Here is a 21860-nt window from a genome sequence, read left to right on the forward strand (position 1 = left end):
TTAGTTGCCAAGCACAAGTAATTAAATAACGCTGGCGATAATTTATATATATATATAAATATGTGTGTAAAAGACTCTTGTTAAGCAATTACATATGAATGATGATGAAAGGAAAAGAGAAATTATAATAAAATAAAAATAATAATAACGTTTAACGTTTAAAACGTCATATTTAGGTATTTATTCTTATTATTTTATACATCTGCTGTTTAGTTTATTAAATAAAAATTAGTTGGGCTGATACTTCAATTATTTATAAATAATATATTATTTAATTTTGCTCATTTCAAATTCAGTTCTTTGGTGTTTCCTATTAAAATATTTTGTATATATAAGGTATATACAAATATTTTACGTAATATAAAATAAAATAAAATTAAAATATTTGACAAATTTTTGTTAATTACTAATAATGAACTACGCTAACTGTAAATATATGTATATAATTTTTCCAAAATGAGTGACAAAATATAAAAGGAATTTTTTATTACATTAATATCATGTAATAATGCTAATTAATATATATTATACAATAATTTTATAAATTTTTTTGGAACACCTTAGTCAGTCAATAATATAAGTAGATAGAATTACTAACTGAAATATTTGATTTGGTTATTTGATAAATAACATAGCCATATATACATATTAAATGTTATAGCCATCACTATTTCTCAGCGGATACAAAGTAAAATCGTGGGTTACAGCCATGCCAAAATCAACTTATCGCTGTGTGTGTGCCTGTGTTGTGTATCTGTGTGAGAGCTGTTTACTTTGAAATGTATTTGTGGGTGTCTCTCCAAGGGCAAATAAAGCCTTAATAGCCGCACCTTAGAGAGCTGTCCAATTAAAGTCAATGGATACTTAAGATGAGGCTAGAAAAGGTGGCCAAAGTGGATGCTAGCTTAGCCTAAGATCAAAGCGAGCAGAGGCTTTATATAAGTAGTAGGTAAGTAGTGGCCATTTTCTAAAATCTACGCCCATACACACACCCACACATAAGCACACACACACACAAGTACACTAAAGCAGAAACACGTGCTGTTGCCCAAAATGCATAATAGAGTGGATGGTCAAAGGAAGTACTAGTTAGAGTGGCAGTACGAGAACAATTTCATTTTTGGGGCCCGGCGAGAGTTGCCATCAATTCAGAATATGAAATTAACAGCGGTGCGTATGCGTAATATGCGCAATGAAGGCAAACGGCTGAGCTACGTGTGAGTCTGTCTGCCTGACTGTCCATTTGAGTGTATATATGTGTGCGTGTGTGTGTGTGCCTTCATGTATACGTGGCATGCAATAAATCTACAATTTCCCTGCATTTTGTTACATTTTGTTGGCCAAAATGCGATCCGCGGCGAAGCAAATATAATTTCCATGCGCGTCACTTACACGCATTGTTGTGCAAGTGCAACGAATTCGACCCGCATGCAATTAGAATGCAAATGCTGCAACAAATGGCTATAATAGAATTGAAAATATATTGCGCTTTCGCTTGGCCCAGCACAAATTCAAATCTGACAGCTACCGTCGGTGTGCCCCACCCCCACCACCGAAATAATGTACTCAAATTTTTTGGGCAAAAAGTAGTTAGCGGATGTTGATTAGTATGAAATGACAAGGCCGGATATGCTGCATACATAACGCGATGAAAACAGGGCCGCACGCAACGCTCAACTTCAATTGGCAAACGTGACATGGACATGGACATGGACTCAGTTGACCACCGCACAGGGATTTGGAGCAGCGCACCACTGGCCATTAACCACTCGCCGATGTGGCATTGCGGCTTGCCAGCGCCCTTCGCAACTAAGTGGCCCAGCACAAGTGCAGCCAATTGTGCATTGTGTGTGTCCTCAGAGGAGCGCATGTGTCTCGTGTGTGTGTGTGTTTCGCATTAATGAGCTGTCCCCAGTAAATTTGCTGATATCTATTCTTGTTTTCTGCTTTTTAACTCTGAGCTTAGCCATGCGCTGCCAGCAGACTGTACTGCACATCAAAGGGGGCCAAGACATGCAATTTATGGCAAACTATAGTGAAGTGGACGTCGAACAGCTGCGCTTAATGACCAACAGCACTAGAGCTCAGAAGTTTTATATCGCTCGAGTAGCCTGAGTAGAGGAGAAGCAAATGGAATATAAAGAAAATTTAATCAGTGGGATCAGCTATCAAGAGTTAAAGGGAAACCCAATCGAAACTAAGCTTTACATATGTAGTAGATATCATGCGTCACTTCTACATATATATAAATTGTTGTTTCTTAAATTAAGTAGTTTTAATTTGATTAACATTAATTTTAATTGAAAATGTGTTTTAGCAAGTAATATTATATTATACATATTATATGCTAAGCAAACGCGCCATACATAAAATAATAATAATTAATTTATATATATAATTTATAATTTATATATATATATAAGTTAAGCGCTCCCGTACTAGAGTACTAGTGATTGGGGGACGCTGTGTTGGGTTCTTGTGAATATATAACAACTTCGTGTTCAATGAAATAATATATTTTATATAATTTGGAATATAAACTGAACTAAATCTGTTCAACTGGTTAGGTTCTCCCCTTGAATGTCTGACTGGACTCTCCAGCCTCCTTAGATTGTCGAAAGTCTTAACTTATATATGTACATATATTTTCATATATTTTTGTTTGTTTTTTTTTTTTTTAATATTCATATACTAAATCAATCCCTGCTATTCATTTCCTTCTGTGTCTGTTTCTCTTTAGCTCATCTGATACTGCTACAGGTAGAGTTCCATTTTCTTTCTAGCAAATAACTGATGACTGCTTCAAAATGTCCTCAAATAAGTGTTTTTTCCAGATGCTCCAGATGCAGAAAAAAGTCAGCGAGCAGCCGATTGTGTCGCTTCGTCAACGAGTTTGTTCACGATCGACGACATTTGTCTTATTTCGCAAGGTCTTTTGTGTATGTATTGCTATGTATGTGAGACTTACGTTCGCTGAGCATATCGATGGCATTCGTCTGAAAACCTATGGCATTGATTTTATGAGTTATGTAACGCTAATCGCATCCTCTCTAAACGATTTTCCTTCAAAGAATGTCACAGTCACATAGTTCAACTCAAGCCGCTCAACAGAAAACAAAATCGAAAAGAATCGTAGGCTCTTGGTCGGAGCAAGAACTTATGATTAATTTGCGAGCTATAATTAAAAATTTGTTATGAAAATCTAAAATCCATTATAAAATCTTTAGCAATCAAATATGCCTTTACTTTATACACTATACTATATATAATATTGAATAACAGAAAGCGTCAATCGACTGTGGAGTGCCATTATTGAGTGGCTTCATTGCGAATAGATGATATGCAGTTATTTAGACCGCACACATAAACGGCTAATGACATTCAAATTATCAATCGCTCAGTCAAAGTGTCAAATGAGCTAGCCATTTAAAATCAATTGGAGCGCCAGCTATACAAATGGCCCAGTGCCAGGCCCGATTAGCATACAATTTCAGGCTTCTCAGTCAAACATAAATCAGAGCGAGTGACTACTGACTGGACCCGCCGAGCACAGATACAGCCACGTAACAGGGCACAACATACGCTTGGCAAGTTCCTGCCAGTTGGCAGAAAATTGTGCGTAGTAAATCAGTCAGACAAGGTGAAGCTTGACGATGGGCCTGGTGGAGCGTGGCAGTGCGGCAGTGCGGCAGTGCGGCAGCAGCAGGCGAAAGCAGTATAAAACATCTATTTTTCAAAATGCAATTCGAAGAAATCAAACGGATATCGAGGGAAATTTATGTGCGTCTATTTAGCTTTGAGCTGGGCATTGAGCGCACGAGCGAGCAAATATTAAGTATACGCAGTGTTAACGTTGACAAGCGCTGTTTGTGTGCGTGCGTGTGTGTGTGTGTATGTGAGTGTATGCAGGCAAGTAAGCAACACAATTAAATTGGATTTATGGTGCGCGTGATTACAAAATGAAGTTAATGTGCATGTACAAACACAATGGACAAAGAGCGAACTTTGAGGAACTGGGCGTCAGCAGAAGAAAAATGGTTCTCGAACTTTTTGAGTGCACGGAAATCGTACCTTGTTTGTCATGTCATCAATAAACTACACGACGAACGAGCAGCAGATGAACAAACCCAGTCAAGCCAAGCCAAGCCAAGTCAAGCCAAGCTATGGCAGGCCAAGCCAGGCCAGCCAAACAGATACAGAGGCGAAAGCAAATTGAATGAGCATATTAAAAATAAAAGGAAAAGTAATATACGAGAATATTTTTGCGAGGAAGTGCCAAGGAAATGGAAGTCTGCACGCCCAACTGGACATGTTTCACTTATAAGCAGCAGCAGCAGCAGCAGCGACAACAACAACAACAACTACTACAACAACACAATCAACAAACTGAGCAGCGAAGCGCATCAATGAAATATTTATGAGTACCCCATGTAGATTTATGTATGTATATGCTGCCTGAGTGTCCGAACGGCGAGCGAATTGAAAAATTTATTAGCTGGATTAGCCGCTGGGCTGCGCTGTGCCACTTGGGTTAAAGTTGTTCAAGTCTGCTTGCCGTGTGAGCTTTACGGAATATTTGATACGTCGACAGCCGCATAAGCTGCTTTAAAATGTAACTACATGTTGTTAACTTTTGTAAAATTAACCACACACAAAAAAAAAAAAAAAAAAATCAACCAAAAAAAATCATTAAATTTACAGCATCAGTTCAGCTTTGAATAAACTAGAATAAATAACAAATAGTCCTTAGCATTCATGTACATAAGCATATAATGTATGACAAAGGTGTATTATTCTGTAATTCTTTAACTAAATTATTTTATTTAATAGTACATTGAATTTGTTGTAAAATTCGTGTTCAGTTTGATTTAGCTTTTATTTCTTCTTTTATTTCTGATCAGCTATGACAAATATGTAAGTTTAAGTTTATTTATGGCTGCCATAAAAAACTCATGAATTGATATAATTAATTAATAATATATAATAAAAAATATAATAATAAAAATGATTAGTTATAAATTACCTTACTTTAATTTAGTTATTAAAAATTGAAAAAAAAAATAATATATTGCAATAGAGTAATTTAATTTAATTACAAAATTTTTAAATTAAGAAATATCAATAAATCAGCAAGAATTGGGGACTTATTATTCCTTTATATTATTTATGATTATTTTATATTATATTATGTATACATATATATGTATATTTTATATCTTATTATACATATTTAAATTGAATATGTAAAATATCTTCATTGATTGAAAGTAGCTGAACATAGATATAAAAATTCGAGCCTTTTCTTCAAGTTTCTTTCAAGTTTAGTTGCTTTGTTGTTCCTCCAATTTGGTGCAGTAAAAATGCTATGCTGTTTGTATAGTAAATGAGAGTAGTAAAGTTGCGACTGAAAAGTACAATACAATCCAAGCATTTGAGGCGTACAAGTTGACTGGCTAAGCTGGCTCATGACTAAAGCCGAGACCTTTATTACATCAAATTGTCTGTCTTACTCAACCACAATGGAGAAGCCAGCAGAACAACCGGCAGCTTCTACTGACCACTAAGGATGCGGCAACGCACTGTGCCGAGGCAATAAAATAATATTGTTTTATCTAACTAGCTGCGCAGTGCACAGCAACAAAGCGGAAGACGGACATGAGGACAGCGACGAGGCAATGAATCGGGACGGCCATCCGAAATGGGGGTACAAAACTAACATCCCTTGGCGAGCGAGTAGCGAAAACTACATGTATAGGCAAAGTGACATCTGTATGCCCGCAGCTCCATCGTCTGTCGTTTGGCCGAAATCATCAAAGCGAAGACCAAATAATAAAACTAGGGAATGCGAAAGGAAAACACAAAACTGCGGAATCAGAAGCCACAATGCGGCAAACAGATCGAATAATGCTCCGCAGCCGGCCGGGCGATGGGCGAGTCGACTTTGCTTTTAGGCTGAGACTGAGGGCAAACATATGTTCATGGCGTTGGCATAAATAAGGCTGAATGCGGCTAAGAGAGGCTGAGAGAGGCTGAGAGAGGCTGAGTGTATCCTACTATATGCGCCATGCGGTTGGCTTGCAAATAGATTTTTCATCATTTATTTTTGTCTTCTCTGCGTGGCTCACACGGCGTATGCGTGATAAATGTGTGTGCTGTGTGTCTACTGTTGAAATTTCAATAATAACATTTGTATGAAGCTGTTTATGTCCTCGTGCTGGCAATGCTGGCGTTGCTGGCGTTGCTGCTGATGGTTGACAATGTGGATGACAATCACGTCACATCTGGGTCTGAATTTAGCTACCCTCATTGCTCGCTCTCACTCTCTCTCTCTCTCACTCTCGCTGTCTGTGCTTCTCTTTTTGTCTCGCTTGTGTACTTGCTTGTACTTACTCGTGTTGGGCTTAGTAGGCGAGTCGCGTTTGCCTTTTGTTTGCTGCTTTATTTTTATTATATTCATTCGTCCCACATTCTCTCACCCCCTCTATCTCTCTCTTTCGCACACACACCCGTATGCCCACACATGTCAGCAAAAATCGTTTACGCTTCATTGTTTTACTCAATTTGGTTGATTTTTGCTGGCGGCTTTTTATTTTTTCTTGCGGCTGCTCGTTTTGGCGTCTTTTGAATTTACTGTGAATTGTATGCAAAGTTTTTGCCACGTTTCCAACATATCAATTGAAAAGTGTTAAAAATAAAAAGAAATATGAAATAGCTTCGCTTTCAGTGCTTGACTATGCAGCTATCGCGCCCATTGACCGAAATGATTATGGAGCCAAAAGGCAGCCGATGGTATTTCATCGATTGATTTATACACAAAGAGCTGACTGCTGAAATCAACTTTTCGGCTTAGTCCTAAGTCGATAATCAACGTTCTTGCTTAGCCCAGCAAATAAACCTCTGGCTGTCTTAACTAAAATAAATTGGATTTCTTATGACTTAAGTCGGGGTTTTAATATTTTGAATATGCATTCACTCGATAAACAAAATATGACAAAATGAATGGAGACAAAGTGTCTGGTGTTTTGTATCTGAATGTGTTTGATCTTAAGCCTCAAATATAAGGCTGCTCTATCGTAACTGAACAAGAATTCAATATAATTAAATTAATTTTCTTCTCTCATGATTTCTTTCTTTTAATTTGTCAGCCTTGAGCTTGAGTGCGACAGAGAAGGAAAAGTGATAATAATAAAAATGTGAGCCGACAACGTAATATGCTTAGTGGATTTAATTATAATGCCAAATGCGAGCGGCTCTCAGGAATTATAAACATAATCTCTATAAATGCTTTACGCTTGAGCGATGGTTGAGATCGGGCTAGTTCGAGTCAAGCCACTAAGCCTAATGAGGCATTAAACTGCCGTTAAATAACATAAGCGCTTTATATAATCCAAGGGCTTTAGATAGCAACAACGACAACAAATATTAATGCGCCACTTGAGTGCACAGAGTCACAGGAAAAATAAAAATAAAAAAAGAGACGAGAGAGCACAAAAATCGAGTCAAGACAGGCCAAAATCTCGGGACAAGCATTAATTACGCGAGGATTTTCGCGCAGACACAAGCTGTAGTTGACTTTAATATTTATGGTCTGCGCAAAGAAGAAAAATGTGCTGCTTGAATAAATAACTGGCTGGAATGCCGAGCCGAACCGAGCCGTGCCGTGCCGTACCCTGCCGATGGCAAACAGCTGGCGGGCAATGGCAAGGAATGCGCCCACGCATAATTATACGAAAATTCGCAATAATTATAAATAATGCAGAGCGCGCTGAAAATGTTAACGCAGTGCGAGCAGTGCCAGTCGCCACATCCGACAATGCCAGCACCTGCTGCCAGAGTCAACGATAATGGTGAGTTCGGCCCATCGGCCAGCAGCATCCCCAACACTCCCGCCACCCGAAATCAGTGAACACCCACTCAGCAACAGGAAAACATTTCCGGTTCCGTTAAGGCGGCACGAGCTTTGGCTGAGGCGCGTAAAATTAAATCAGCTTTGACAGCGCCAACAACAAGTGAGCACGAGTGGAAAACACGCTGCTGATTATATTTCCCAGCAATTTCGCTCAGGTTGACGCAGTGGCAAATTCTATTTGAGCTTTTCACAATTTTCTCAGTGCTGCGCTTCTCGCATAGCAATTAGAGCAGAAGATCGAAGTGCATAAACCTGCTCAAGTAGCTAAAAGGCGAACTATCGCCCCATGCACAGTAAACAAATCTCTGCAGGCTTTCTCAACTGGAAGCCAAGGATGAGAGCTCTCGACTGCTGCAGCTGCTGTAGGCTGTCGCTGCAACCATAAAATCAGCGAAATCAAGAATTTAATGTCAAATGACTGTGACTACAATATATATTTTAACCTTAATGAAGCTTATCGAATCGCGAGCAGCAGATGCATATATCTCTTAAGGCTTGGGCTTATGGGACTTTAACATGTGAGAATGTGTGAAAATTAAGCAGATTAAATGCATTTGCACTGATGGAAATTATTAAAGAAACGTAAATGGGAATACCTGATTTCCCATTTACGTTTCTTTAATAATTTCCATATTTATATTTAAACTATAAGTATTTTAACTCTTAATGTGAGTTGGTTTCGCCTTTTGAGAATATTATTGAATTTCTTAAACTACAATATAAATTTTGTACATATATCAATATACTCTTATAGGTATATACAACATAAATTGAATGTTTATAGATTCAATAGAGAAATAGACAATTTAGATTGCTTGGAACTTGCAGTGGCCAACTACGAGATACCCTGTATATAAGCTAACATAGCTTACTACCTTCAGCATTTTATATCTACTTTCTAGCTTCTTCTAGCCATACATACAAAAATCATACTCAGTTACACCTGCAGCAGAGCACATATATGGACATATGTATGCATTCACATGCCACGTCTGTCCCTTTCATCAGTAATCAGACCTGAGTAAACACGATTTCAATTCTTATCAAACACAATTCAACTGTAACTATGATTTCATTAGTAGAGCTCGCAATGAATGTATGCGTGTACGTGTATTAATTACAATCAGTGATTGTCTTTTGTCAATTGGCCACACGTTTCAGTTCATAATTTCTGTGCCATTAAAAGAAGTTCACTTAGATGTTCTGCATCTATCTGTTAAACTGATTGAATATTAATGAATATTTAATTAATTTAAAATAATTTTTTTTTTATATTTAAAATACCAACGAAATGAAACATGTGTAAAATATACATTAAGCTAAATGCAAAATACGCTCTATTTATATACTTTTATTTTTAAATTAATTTTTGACTGAATTTCGATATATTTTTTAATTTGGTGAATAAATTTAGCTATTGTTTTTAATCGATTGCTTGGAAACGGAAATAGCTACGGATTATTAAAAACAAACTTAATCTGCACGTGCCATAATTTCAAGTCTCTAAGGCACATAGAGCGGGATTGACTCGATTGCTGATATCAAGCATACTTCAAATTCGCCTACTCATCCTGCCTGTTATATATTTATACTAGAATATTAATATTTACCATGTTTCATGGAATTTCGAGTAAATATACGCTATCTAATAGTTTGTCAGAAACAGAACTTTGTCATTTAAATTGTGCGCATATGACTGAAAAGCGAATCATTTCTATTTTCTTCCTCCTTGTTGTTGTTTTTTTTTTCACACGATTCAATCTCTGTGCGGATTTAATAACATTTTCTGCCACAGTGCACGGAGTGCCGACTCTGTTGGCGGTAATTTGATTGCCGTGAAACAGACACATCCATAACAATACAATAAACAGATACACACACCCACACACATGCGTGTAAGTCCACCCACTGCAAAAAATCTGTTGTTTTGCTTATCGCATGACCATTTCATAAACAGTCGATAAACAAAACAAAAAAAAAAGAAAAAATTGCGAATTGCCCACTCGGCCGTTACCTGTGCTACGAATTTGTTATTTGTTGCAATGGATTGCTGGAATTTTATTTATGACTAAAAATGTCAACGCCAGATGCCCAGTCCGCCGTCCAACCTCCACCCCTGGGCGGGTCGACCTCTGCGGGTGCCATAATAAAAATAACATAATACACTGCACAGGGCTACGGCACCCGTTGGCCTCGCTGCTCCTTCAGGGCCATGGCCTGATTGCTGGCTTGGCTTTCGCTTTATTGTGCAAGGGTCGCGCATTAAACTTACAACAGTTTTATGCGGCTTTTTATTGTTTTTTATGCGCAAAGTAATAGCCCCAACTGTAAACGTTTCATGACTCACTGTCTAGGCAGAAAACTATATAAAAAGCATATCGGTAAATGGGCTCCTGATCGAAATTGAAAATCTAAACGTAAAAGCACGCCAGGCTACGTAAGCGAAATGCCGTCCGCGGCATTTATCGGACCAATCAAATTTATCAGATGTCACGGCAGCTCAACTGAAAATTTATTGTTGCGGGCATATTTTTTGAAGTGCCGTCACGACCTCCATGGCGTGTGGCTCCAGCGGAGAACTGTCGATAAGTTGCGGCAACTGCACTTCACCATTCTTCATTTAACAGCTCATCAAACAAAAGCAATACAAGAAAAGGCTCTGCAGCAAAAAAGAAAAAAATGCCAACTCTCGGCTTCCGACTGTTTGCTTACCGGTTGGCCGTTTCATGTCAGCCATAAATATTATTACAGTTGTATGTTTATGTTTAATACAAACTGTATGTATAAATAACGAAAAATATGCCTCAAATATGCATATACAGATATAAGTACATAGTTAATTCAGACCCAGCTCGCCAGGTGAGTTGCTGTGCTAGACTGAGCTCCAGAAATACTTTTCCATACAGTTTGTCTACTTTGAAATATGTGTATTGCTTTTAAATTCCCTGCAATTCCGAATGGAAAATCAAAAGGCAAAAAAAAAAAAAAATAAAATAAAAAAAAATAAAAAAAAATTTATATTAAAAATTAAATTTGAGATTTTGAGATTTGATATAAAAATAGTAGACAATAAGCTCACAAAGGGGTTGCTGGAGTAAAATATATATATTAAATAATTTTATAGCATACTTTTATGGGCATCATTGAAATGACACTAAAATATTATTGTTGATGTTTTTGTTAATTCTTTTTTATATTTTATTTTATTAAAGCCATACGGGGTAGTTTAGTAACCCCTTTGTGGGTTTTTTTGCTTTTCATTCAACTTGTAAAGCTGCCAATTAGGTAGTAAAAAGCCTGTTTAAATAATATAAAAAAAAAAAAAAAAAAAAAAAAAAAAAAGCTTCATATTGATATCAAATGTAAAAAATAATAAATTTTGATTTGTAATTCCCTGGAATTCTGCATACGAAATTAACATATGTGTATGGATATTGAAGAAGTTATATATTTCTATCGCATAGTTTTGTGAGCAGCATTGAAATGAAGCTTAAAATACTTATTCTGCACTGATAATATTTAATACGCATAGATATAAGATTAAATAAAAATAATTTTAATAATAAAATTAAAAATAATTATAATAACAACAATAATAATAATAATAGTATTCATAATCACAACGTTAGCATACCCTCTAGCCTGTCAGCCCTACACAGTATATTTCCGTGAAAAACTTGGCAATCAGTGGAGCATAATTTGTACAACAATTTCCGTCGTGGCCATCAGCTAAGCAGGGAATTGGATTGGACTGAACGGATGCCAAACTAAAGCTGGTTCCACTACCAAAGCCGTAGCCGGACACACGGATGGGCTACGGGCTTGGAACGGCTCGTTTACTGTCTGCCTGCAAAACTGTGGTCAGAAGTCGCAAGTGCGTTGAACTTCAGCGATGCGTAAATGTTTTCTCTACCCTGGATTCTTTCTCTGTGTGTATGTGTTTGTGTGTGTGGGTTTATTCTCTTTTTGTGATTTTTGGCTGTAGTTTTGCGTTTTGCGCCGTAGGATATTTGGCTTCCCATGGACAGCGCAAGAATAACGTTACTTGGGCTCTGTGGCTGATTAGTACAATTTCAATTTTCGCGCGGACATATTTGTGCATAGCCAGGGGTTCGGTTTATGGTCTTGTCAGACCCCGTACAAAGGTCACTTTTGGTTTGATTGAGCAATATTTTTTTGTTTGCTTGGGGTGATTTTGCAGGAAATTTATGTGTAGCTGGCGTTCCTTCACAATGTTGCCCCGTCATTCATTTTTCAAATATTTCTTCCTCATCTTTTTTGTTTGCCTTTTCTTTTAGTTTTCTTTTTCTCTGTTTCTTTTTTTTTTTTTTTTTATGATGAGCAACCTAACAAGCAGCCATACCACCAGCTGTGTTTCCAATAGCATATTTATAAACGTAAGGTATACGGTGTATGGTATAAATACATTCATATTTATTATGCGAGTCATTTCTTAGTGACAGATTGAACGCTGAGCGTGCCTCTTTCGAAAGCCTAAAGATATATTTTTAAAGGTTATACTCTAAAGGCTACTGATTAGAAAGACTGCGTGGGTTTAGCTTCTATATCACAAGCTGCCGAAAAACCTATTGGTTAGAAATTTGATTATTTAAAGTGGAGCAAAAACTTCTGTTTTTTAGATGTTTTGAACATTTTAAATTTAGTTTATTTATTTATTTATTTATTTATTTTTTATGTTAATCAGACCTTAGAAGTATTCATTTGAATATTTATAATGCCCACGATTGTAAATCTCGGCCATGTATTTAATCGTCTTTTATAATTTCATTTTGAATTATTTATATTTGATTTCCCAGGTGCATTTTATGCTCTTACACACACGTGCTCTTCTTTGAAATCATAAGCTTATTCAATCACTTCGTACAGAAAATATTTTCCTCTCACACTCCCTCTCCCTCTCCCTCTCCATCTTCCTCTTTCTCACGCTCTTCCTGCGGTTTGTGCTTTCATTCAATTTGAGAATGTGATTTTTTTATATAGCGTTTTTTAATCGAAAATAAAATGCAAGCTGTGCGCTTTTCAGCCAGCAGCAGGAAGACGTGCGCCCGCAAGTAAAGTGGAACAAAAATGAAAAACAACTCATAATGTAATGAAATCTTAACGTATTATGGTCTGATTGCTACCTTGGTGCAGTATTGTTTGGATGCCCTATGCTACCTCCCATCTTGTGTGTATTTGTGTTGGTGTTTGCATTTTTGCGGCGAATGCTGCACGTAGCACTCGAAAAGAAAAGCGAAAACGTGAAAAACCAGAAAACACTTTCATCTTCTGGTTGGCCTGGACTGGTCTGGACTAGTCTGGGCTGGGCTGCATCAAAAAGCAATTCGCCCAATTGCATTTGCAGCTTAAATCTGTTGCGGGCTTCACGAATAAGTTAGTGCTGAACTCACCTGTAGTTGGATTGTGTCGATTGAGATTGCGTGGCAGTGTCATGCAGTCGGTAGTGGCGCCACCAGGGCTGGAAGTGAGGAGGACATTGCCGCGGCTGTCCACCAGGGCGGTGCCGCCACCTGCCAAATTTAAGGCGGCTGTGTTGTTGCGTGCATAATTCAGAGCTCCGGAATGGTGCAATTGGCTTGCCTTGGGCAAAGTCATTAGGCCGGGATTGTAGCTAACGCTGCTGCCTGACACAACAACAGAGGCGCCACCACCGACACCGACACCCACCGCTGTGCCAGTCACATTGCTGTTGTTGCCAGCCGCACCGCCAGCACCACCGCCTGAGCCGCTGCCGCGTCCAAAGGTCTGGGTGCCCCCACCACCACCCATGCTCTTGATTTGCATATGCTCGCGCTGTTGTTGCTGTTGCTGCTGCTGATGTTGCTGTTGCTGTTTGGTGCTGGTGCTGTAGGTGACATTGGCCAAGTTATCCGAGGGCTTAGCGCCATCCATGGCCATATTATTCAGCATGCTTCCACTGCCGCCTGCCTGTTGTGCTTGCTGTTGTTGTTGTTGTTGCTGCTGTTGCTGCTGCTGCTGTGTTTGCAAGCCCGTGTTGGCGCATATATGCGGCGGCGGTGGCTTGGATGCCTCGTTGGCTGCTGCGGCGGCAGCGGCGGCTGCCTGCAGCAGCATGGCGGCCTGGCCACTCTGATCCTGGCCATGGCTCTCGACATCCACAATCACATTGGCGCTCTGCGAGTGGCCCATGTGATAGTGGGCATGCTTGATGGGCTCCGGCGGATATGGTACCTGCTGATGCATGCTGCGCTGTTGATACTGCTTCTGCAGCGTCTTCACCTCCAGCCGCGTCTTGTCGCGCTGGTAGTACACGCCCGCAAATATCAGCACATTCAATATGAGCAGGCTGCATCCGATGGCAATCGTTACGCTCAGCGCCGTCGAATACGCCGCATACCCGGCTGCCTCGAAGCCGGATGCCACGGTCTCCGTTGAGGCGTTCGCAAGTGTTGTCGGTGCATATACGCCGCCTCCTGTGCCCGTGTAGTTGCCGCCAATTGGTATACACGTTGTGTACATATTGTTCGGTTCTACGGTCGTAACTATAGTAAGAGAGAGAGACAGAAAGAGAGAGAGAGAGAGAGAGAGAAGTTATGAGTAATTGCGTACCATTGTTGCATATTAATATGTTGCTGTTGTTGCTTCTTGTTTGTCGCATGCAGAAAGACAATTACAAATTAGCCACCCAGTGGCTCGCATCGTATGCGCAATCTAGTTCCCTTGGCTTAATAAGCATATGACGCGTACGCCTGTCTCTATCAAATGTGAATCAAGACGCATTGCACGCATCATGCGCCTCTACAAATTCAAATTTGATGCCTTACAATGTTATTTGGGATTATTAGCCTACAAACCAAAAGCTAGAGCTACATATATATACTAGTTAAATTTTGCTAGCCCCTTGGCTACCTTAAGTTAAATATATGTATATGTTGGTCGACGGCCTGAGTAGTTGCTTAGTAGTCAGTTGGTTAACTTAAGGTTAAAATAAGTAAATAAATAAATATAATATATATTTAAATAAATAAAGAAATAAATAAATAAATAAATAAAGAAATAAATAAATAAATAAAAAAATAATATAAATTATGAATTTCTGTCAAATTTAAAACCATAAAATTAAATTATTTTTATTTTTGTCAATGTTTTAGAATTAGAATATTTAAATAATCTTTCTCATCTCTTAAACCAGAACGACTCACTCTGCGCAGCTTGATTTTCCATCTCGCTCGCACTCATACAGAGTGAGAGTCAAGCTCACTCGTATTCTATACAAAATCACATTCACATACTAATACAGCTCGCTTCACCAGCAGCTCCTGGATATCTAAAGACGAACTTCTTGAAAAATTTTCAGTGTTTGTGGGCTGTTTCCAATTTATTCAAAAATATTTTAGTCCCACTCTTCCTTGATTAAAAAATTTTTAATTAAATTAAAGCTCGCTTTCAATCAAGGCACTATTCTTTATTCTGTTACTCAAAAAATACTAAGAAAAAATTTCGATTTTTGTTAAGGCATATTTGAATATTCACACGTATATTTTTCCATCAGATATCTGCAGCAACATCAAACTATTTTTCGTCAAGTAAATATTTTATTTCCAGTTTTCTTGTATTCCGAAAAAACTCTTAGATCTTCATCAGCTGGCAATACAGTCGTATTTCTTTTATGTCAGGCTGGCAGGTAAGCTTTAAATTGAAATGCAAACACCTGCGAAAAAGCGATGTGCTTCACTGCTTTTGAAGTTCACTTCCTTCAAAATGTATTTCACAATGTGCTCGAGTCTTCGAGTATTGTTTTGTTATTGTTGTCGCTTTGTTTCTTGTTATTTTCCTCTTGCTTTGTGTCTGACTGTCTCGTTGATGTGCCTCAAGTGCTATCTACACTTGGCATTGTTTTAAGCCAAGACTATATACACTCTCTGATGCATGCGCCTGTCTACGTGTGTGTGTGTGTGTGTATTGAGTGTCGATGTCGTCTGTCTCAAAAGTTTTGCCTTTCAATTTTCTGCATATCAAACAATTCGGCAAAGTTCTGCACGAGATTAAAGACTTGGGCACGTATTTGCATAAATATTTAGACAATAAAACAAAGTGCCATAATAAGCATTCTCATATTGTTGTCCTCTTTTTCAATATTTCGTGAGATTCTTCACAGCTGCCAAGTGGCAACTGGCTGTCGAGAGGTTTTCAATTTGCCTTTTACAATGCCATTCAATTTGGCAAGTTTTTGTTGTCGACTCTTCGCCAAATCAACTAATCCGATTTTCGAATCAATCAACAAAAGTCAGTATCTGTGCTATGGGAACATTATAAAGTTTATTTATTTTTCACACCTTTTCTTGACTCACTCATATTTTTGTTATTAATAATTGAAATCATTGAAGTTGTATTTCCAGTAATTCAATTTCACCCGAAGGTGAATAAGCAAGTCGTTTACTATTTATAGCCTGACATTTGCCCCTAGGGCATTGAGTATTTACAATTTATGATTAGGTCATTCTTGGAATATAAAATTGAATCATGAAATTCATGAAGAACATAAAAAAGCGTACACAGCCGGGCTGGTTGGCCGATTTTAGGGAAAAATAGCTAAGAAACAGCTAGGTATTTTTGGCTACAGCTCATTTAAAGAAATTTTGTTCATTATTTATTATTTTTATTTATCTTAACTGGCATATAAATAATGCTCAGTACAGCTCAGTACAGTTATTTGAACTGCAATAATTCTTAATTAGTTCTATAAGTATATATTATATAAATAAATGCTATTTATATATGTCATATATAGTAATTTTCTTATTTTTCCCAACAGTATTATATATAAATTATTTTTATATTTGTCATATATAGTAATTATCTTATTTTTCCCAAAGGTATTTCTAACCCTAACTTGTCTATGCACAGCGTCAATGGCCATTTGTGGACCCTCAACCTGTCACTTGACAGACTTAAGGAGCAAACACTTTCGGCCCCAGCATCAGTTCGTTTGCAGTTTCATGGCTAAATGGCCTAATCAGATAGCTTGCGACCGCAGTTAGAAACACATACATAAAAGAAGAAAAAGTCGAGCTATCGTAATTTGTTAGAGCATTTCTAAACGGACCTTAACTAAGCTTTTTATCAAAACGCTCCATTTTGCATTTATTTTCAAGTTGAAATACGCTATTTTTGCCATGGGTAAATGTTTTATTTTAATTCCTTTTAATTTTAATTTTTATTTTAATTTTAGCTTTCGTTTTATGGCAAGCACCGAGCGCTTGAGTTAAAGTCACAGCACAGAGGACAACAACCACCGCCCGCCTGCTCTCTCAAGGACCCTAGATAATTATGTACGAGGACACACGGCCGGCGTAGCTTGAGTCAGATAACTAAAAGCCCGAAGCCCCAAACAGAGATTGCCTTGGCCTGGTGCAGAAACAGAACCAGTGCCAGAGCCAGAGCCAGTGCCTAATGCCTAATGTGCCTTTAATTAGTGGAATGACAAAAAACCAACCATAAAATCAACTTAGGCTGCACGTGGCCCTCCCGTTGCTGCCCCAGCCCTGGCAAGTGAAATGCTCGGCATGCAAAATGTTCGCAGTGCTGCGTAGCCTCAATTAGATGACCTTGCTTCAATTAAATATCTGCCCGGGCAGCCGAGGCGAGCGACTGTCGTTCCCCCTGCGAAAGGGGGGGAAATATCTAAACATTTAAGAAGCGATTACCTCAAGAAACGAGCAACCAGCTCCGAGGCGTTATTTCAATTTGTGTCGACTTAATCTAGCTTAGAGTTTGACATTTCATCACCGAACGCCACCTGAAAGTTGGCTAAGCCTTGAACTATCAGCTCGGGCCGTATGCAAATGTCAAACTCAACAACCAGCGGCATTTCGTGTGTTTTTCTTGCTTTTTCCGGCTTAGCTGCTCTTGGGCACTACAAACTTTTTGTGATATTCTGCTGCTATCTTATATATTTTCATTTTCTCAAAGTTTAGATAGTAGATTAAAAGGAAGTAGTTTCAAGTATGAGAATACATATTTAAATGCAATCTTAAATCAATCAATATAACGGGCACTAGAAATAGGCTTAGGGAAATCTTTTCGTTTCTTATTCTATGCAAGCACATTTCAAGTACAAGTTGTCGATTTTAAGCTGCAATAGAAAACATTCTTTTACAATGGATTTTCCTGAAAATCCATCACACATGCGTAGAAATGTGTGCGTCTATCTGAAGGCACGTAATGCACAATTGAAAGAGATTATTTTTTAAGACATGCTCACGTGAACAACTTGAATAGCACAAAGATAACAATGACAAAGACAACAATGTTCCAAGTAGAAAACTAGGCAAAGTGTTTAAGCGTGCAAGGCTCGACTAGCAGATACTCTATAGTCAACGATGAGCTGTCATTGAACGAAAATGAAATAATGAAATCATAAAGTGAATATCTTGAAGTTTTGCAAGTAATTTATTAAAGCTAATCCATTATCCTTATAAATCCTGTGAAAGAAGAAACTTCTCTTCTTCTATAATAAATTGGATTGACGTCAAGAAAGTCAGAGTTTTATGACTTATCGTTGCCATTATTAAGCTAGAAAGATTTTGCGTGCAGCTTTAAGTCAATTTAAACATATTTTAGGCACAACACATTTACTTAATTGATTGTATTGTATTTTATTTTTTATCGACAGCAAATCTTTATCCGCTATCCCCCAAAATTCTATCTATGATAGAGTAATTCAAAGCTAATTTTTAAGAGCTGTTGACGCACGATCACTTGCACGAATCGAGCTATGCAGAGTTTCTGATTTCTTAGAGTTATGAGCGCTGGCTTAGCACGATCGCGCCGCTCCGCCTAGAGAGCCCACAAGAATGCGAAGATACGAGAGAACAACGAGACTGCAAACTCTTTGCAAATATAAAATCTTTTACAAGACCCACTGCTCTTAATCAGAATATTCAATAACAAATTAATCATATTCATTTTCAATGTTACAGTCGCAAATGTTTGCTACCTTCATAGGGTGTACAGCATCCCATGTGCTTATCGCAAAACTTTTTTTATGGCCCATACTAAAAGTGGGAGGAGAAAAATGTGCAGCTCGACAGTTCAACACATTTTTCATGCTTTTGCCACCGACTTCAACTTCAGCTGTTGAACTGTTTTTGCAGTCTTTCGTTTTGTTTACAGAGAGTTTTCTTTGTGGATATTTCGGTCTTTAGTTGCATGTTGGCTGCGCGTGTTTTTATTTTCATTTCGTTTTTGCATTTTCGCATCAACTTTAGCTCGCTTGCGTTTGTCTCTGGGCCAAAGTCACGATGCTGAGGTGCCAACAACAGCAACAGCAACAACAACAACAACAACAGCAACGATAACGGCAGAGACAGTGACAAACCAAGGCGCACAGTTGGCACAGTCAGCGTAAATGAAAACCATATCATAGTGTGTCGCCATGATACTGTTGCTATTGCTATCTCTCTCTGTCTCTCTTTGCCTCTGCCTCTGTCTCTTTCACTGCCGTGTTCTGTGGCCTAGCCTGGCTTTTAGCCCGGCCGCCAGGCGCTGCGCCCTGCACTGTCAAGCTGACAGCTGTTTGTCGCATTTCAGGCATTTCAGCCATTTTATCATCTTTTGCTGCTGCGTTCGCAAAGAGTTTGCCTCAACCCTCTCAATGCTTTTTCGTGAGTTTACTTTGATGGGGCGGATTTAGTTTTGCAGCCTTTCCTCCTCTCGCACTAATTGAAAAGAACATTTTGTGTATTCAGACTGCCGGAACACCCTACTCGCACCCTCCTCGCACTCACCCAACCACAAGTCCTTTTGGGCGCGCCTCTGCTGTTTGTTCTCTCCAGATATTTTGTCTCTATGCCGATGTGGTTGCTGCTTTGCCTTTAAGATACAATCATAAGTTTTTCCGTTTAGCTCAAATGTAAGTCAGGCCTTGAACCCAGCTCGTTTCTTATTTAGAAAGACCTTTAAACTCAGATTTCTTGATTGGCATTCTAAAACATGTACATTATGAAAGTACATCAGATCTTCTATCGTTCTAGTTGGATTTGCAATGAAGAAGCAATTATCTATTTTGTTTGACTATTGCAACTTTGATTGCCATATTTTGTGGGACGTCAAAGAACGCTGGCACTTCCTAAGGTACCCGCAAGTAATTTGTACAGCAGCTAAGCCAACACTCCGATAACTTTTAATTTGCACAACTTGATGGCAACTGAGCCCCAGTGGAAACTCACACAGCTGCCACGCCTGAGGCAGCGGCACTGTCAACTAATGCATATTGCATTAACCGACTTAAGCGCACAGCGAGTAGCAAGAATTTCGCTTGAAATTGACTGTCTTTAGTTTTAACTTTGTGATGGGCGAGACGGGCGGAGCGGAAGCCGCTGCTTGTTTGAGTTGCATTCGACTTGCAGCGCTGAGCAGCAGAGCTTAACTCGAGCTGCTGTGTGGACAGCGAGCGTATGAAAAACGCAAGGACCATCAACAAAGTTTGCTGTTAATTTAGGGTAAGTGTTGAATTAGTTTCCCAGCGAGTTTTAAATAAACTGGTCTAATGAGTTTTTATACCCTGAACCCATCGAATTGGGTTAACATAGAGCGTGATAGTTACTAGAGTAAAATTATTGAAAATTCTTATTTACGTCCAAGTTTGGTTAACTTGTCTAACAGTTGGCATCGACGTTTAGGGTATCTTTTAGTTGAGCATTTTTCAATAGCCCAGCTGGGGCGCAAAGTAAATAGAAATAATGCTTAAGTAGTTTGCGTTTGCAGCAGACGCGTCTTAAGATCAACACAAAGGACAAACCCCAAAAGCAATGTAAGCCAGCAAATTGTTGAGCCTTTGTCGAGTGCGATTCGCACAATGGACCACATGAGCGTTGGCAGAGAGAGAGAGAGAGAGGGAGAGAAAAAACGATACTCGGCTACATTGTAGACAGTGGTAGCATAAACAGAGAGCAGCTCGAGCAGTCACATACTTAATACAGATTACAGTTGAGTGCATTTTCAAAAGTCAGCACTCGACACAATATAAATTCAAAAGCCAAAAGCAGCCCGCCCGGACGCAATTTCAATAAGCAATGGCACAGCTGGGGGTCGAGAGCCGGGTCAGTTGGTCACACAAACGGAAACGTCATGGCTGAGGCTCACATATACAAAATGCCAACTTTGCAATTTGCAATTTAACTTGAGGGACCACAAGCTGAAGTAAACACAGCCTCACTTGTCCCAGCCGCTCTTCAAGTAAACAACTTTACACACACTCCACACCCCACACACCTAGCCCCAACTCCACACAGCTAAAGTGTTGATTTTGAACGCACTTAAGTTGGGGGGGGGTGCCCGAAAAAGAAAATATCAAGCATTTTGGGCAAAGATTGTCCCCTGAATTTCGCATTTGACATAACGTGCACAGCCCTTCGCCAGGTCTCACATGGCGTATGCGTAATATTTGATTTGTTTCCCTTACTAGTTAGTTATTAAGCTGTCACATGTGCGCACAGCTCAGACATTATCATTTGATTTACGCAAAGGCTACAGCTAAAGCTCAAGCAGAGGGCAATATTTCCAAAAACAAATTTCATGGGAAAGGAAAAGCAATATCCGCTAGTCACAGATGATTTAAAATGTAAAATCTTTAAGAGTTTAGTTTTTGATAAATCCCCTACTCAGTTGCCAAATCGATGTCTATTACTAGAAAGTAATTTTAGATACCAGAATATGACAATTATTGATAATAATATTGTCAATCTATTTTTGATAACCCAATTCTCCGCTGTCATAAAGAGGAAGTGTGATTTGTCTAATGGTTTACCTATTGACTCCTATGGGACTTTCAAAAAATTGATTATGTAATATGTATTACTCATAATTATCGCCTTTCATCATACTCTTATTTAGTTTAGTTATTTTCCATTAATGTATATATAATCTCCATAATAAATATATATATATATATATATTTTTTTTTAAT

The 21860-nt window shown here is 38.5% G+C and overlaps 1 protein-coding gene across 6 annotated transcripts in view; it reads right to left on the reverse strand.

Annotated features, from left to right (window-relative positions):
* Positions 1-21860, reverse strand: part of LOC6574040 (neuroligin-1) — a 50580-nt gene that overhangs the window by 9797 nt on the left and 18923 nt on the right. For all 6 annotated transcript variants that reach the window (XM_015167240.3, XM_002000062.4, XM_015167241.3 and 3 more), the window contains exon 11: positions 13321-14433. In XM_015167240.3, coding sequence (XP_015022726.2) covers positions 13321-14433 — 1113 coding nt within the window. The remainder of the gene's footprint in view (positions 1-13320; positions 14434-21860) is intronic.

This window comes from Drosophila mojavensis, unplaced genomic scaffold, assembly GCF_018153725.1.
Source record: "Drosophila mojavensis isolate 15081-1352.22 unplaced genomic scaffold, ASM1815372v1 contig_277, whole genome shotgun sequence".
NCBI lineage: Eukaryota > Metazoa > Arthropoda > Insecta > Diptera > Drosophilidae > Drosophila > Drosophila mojavensis.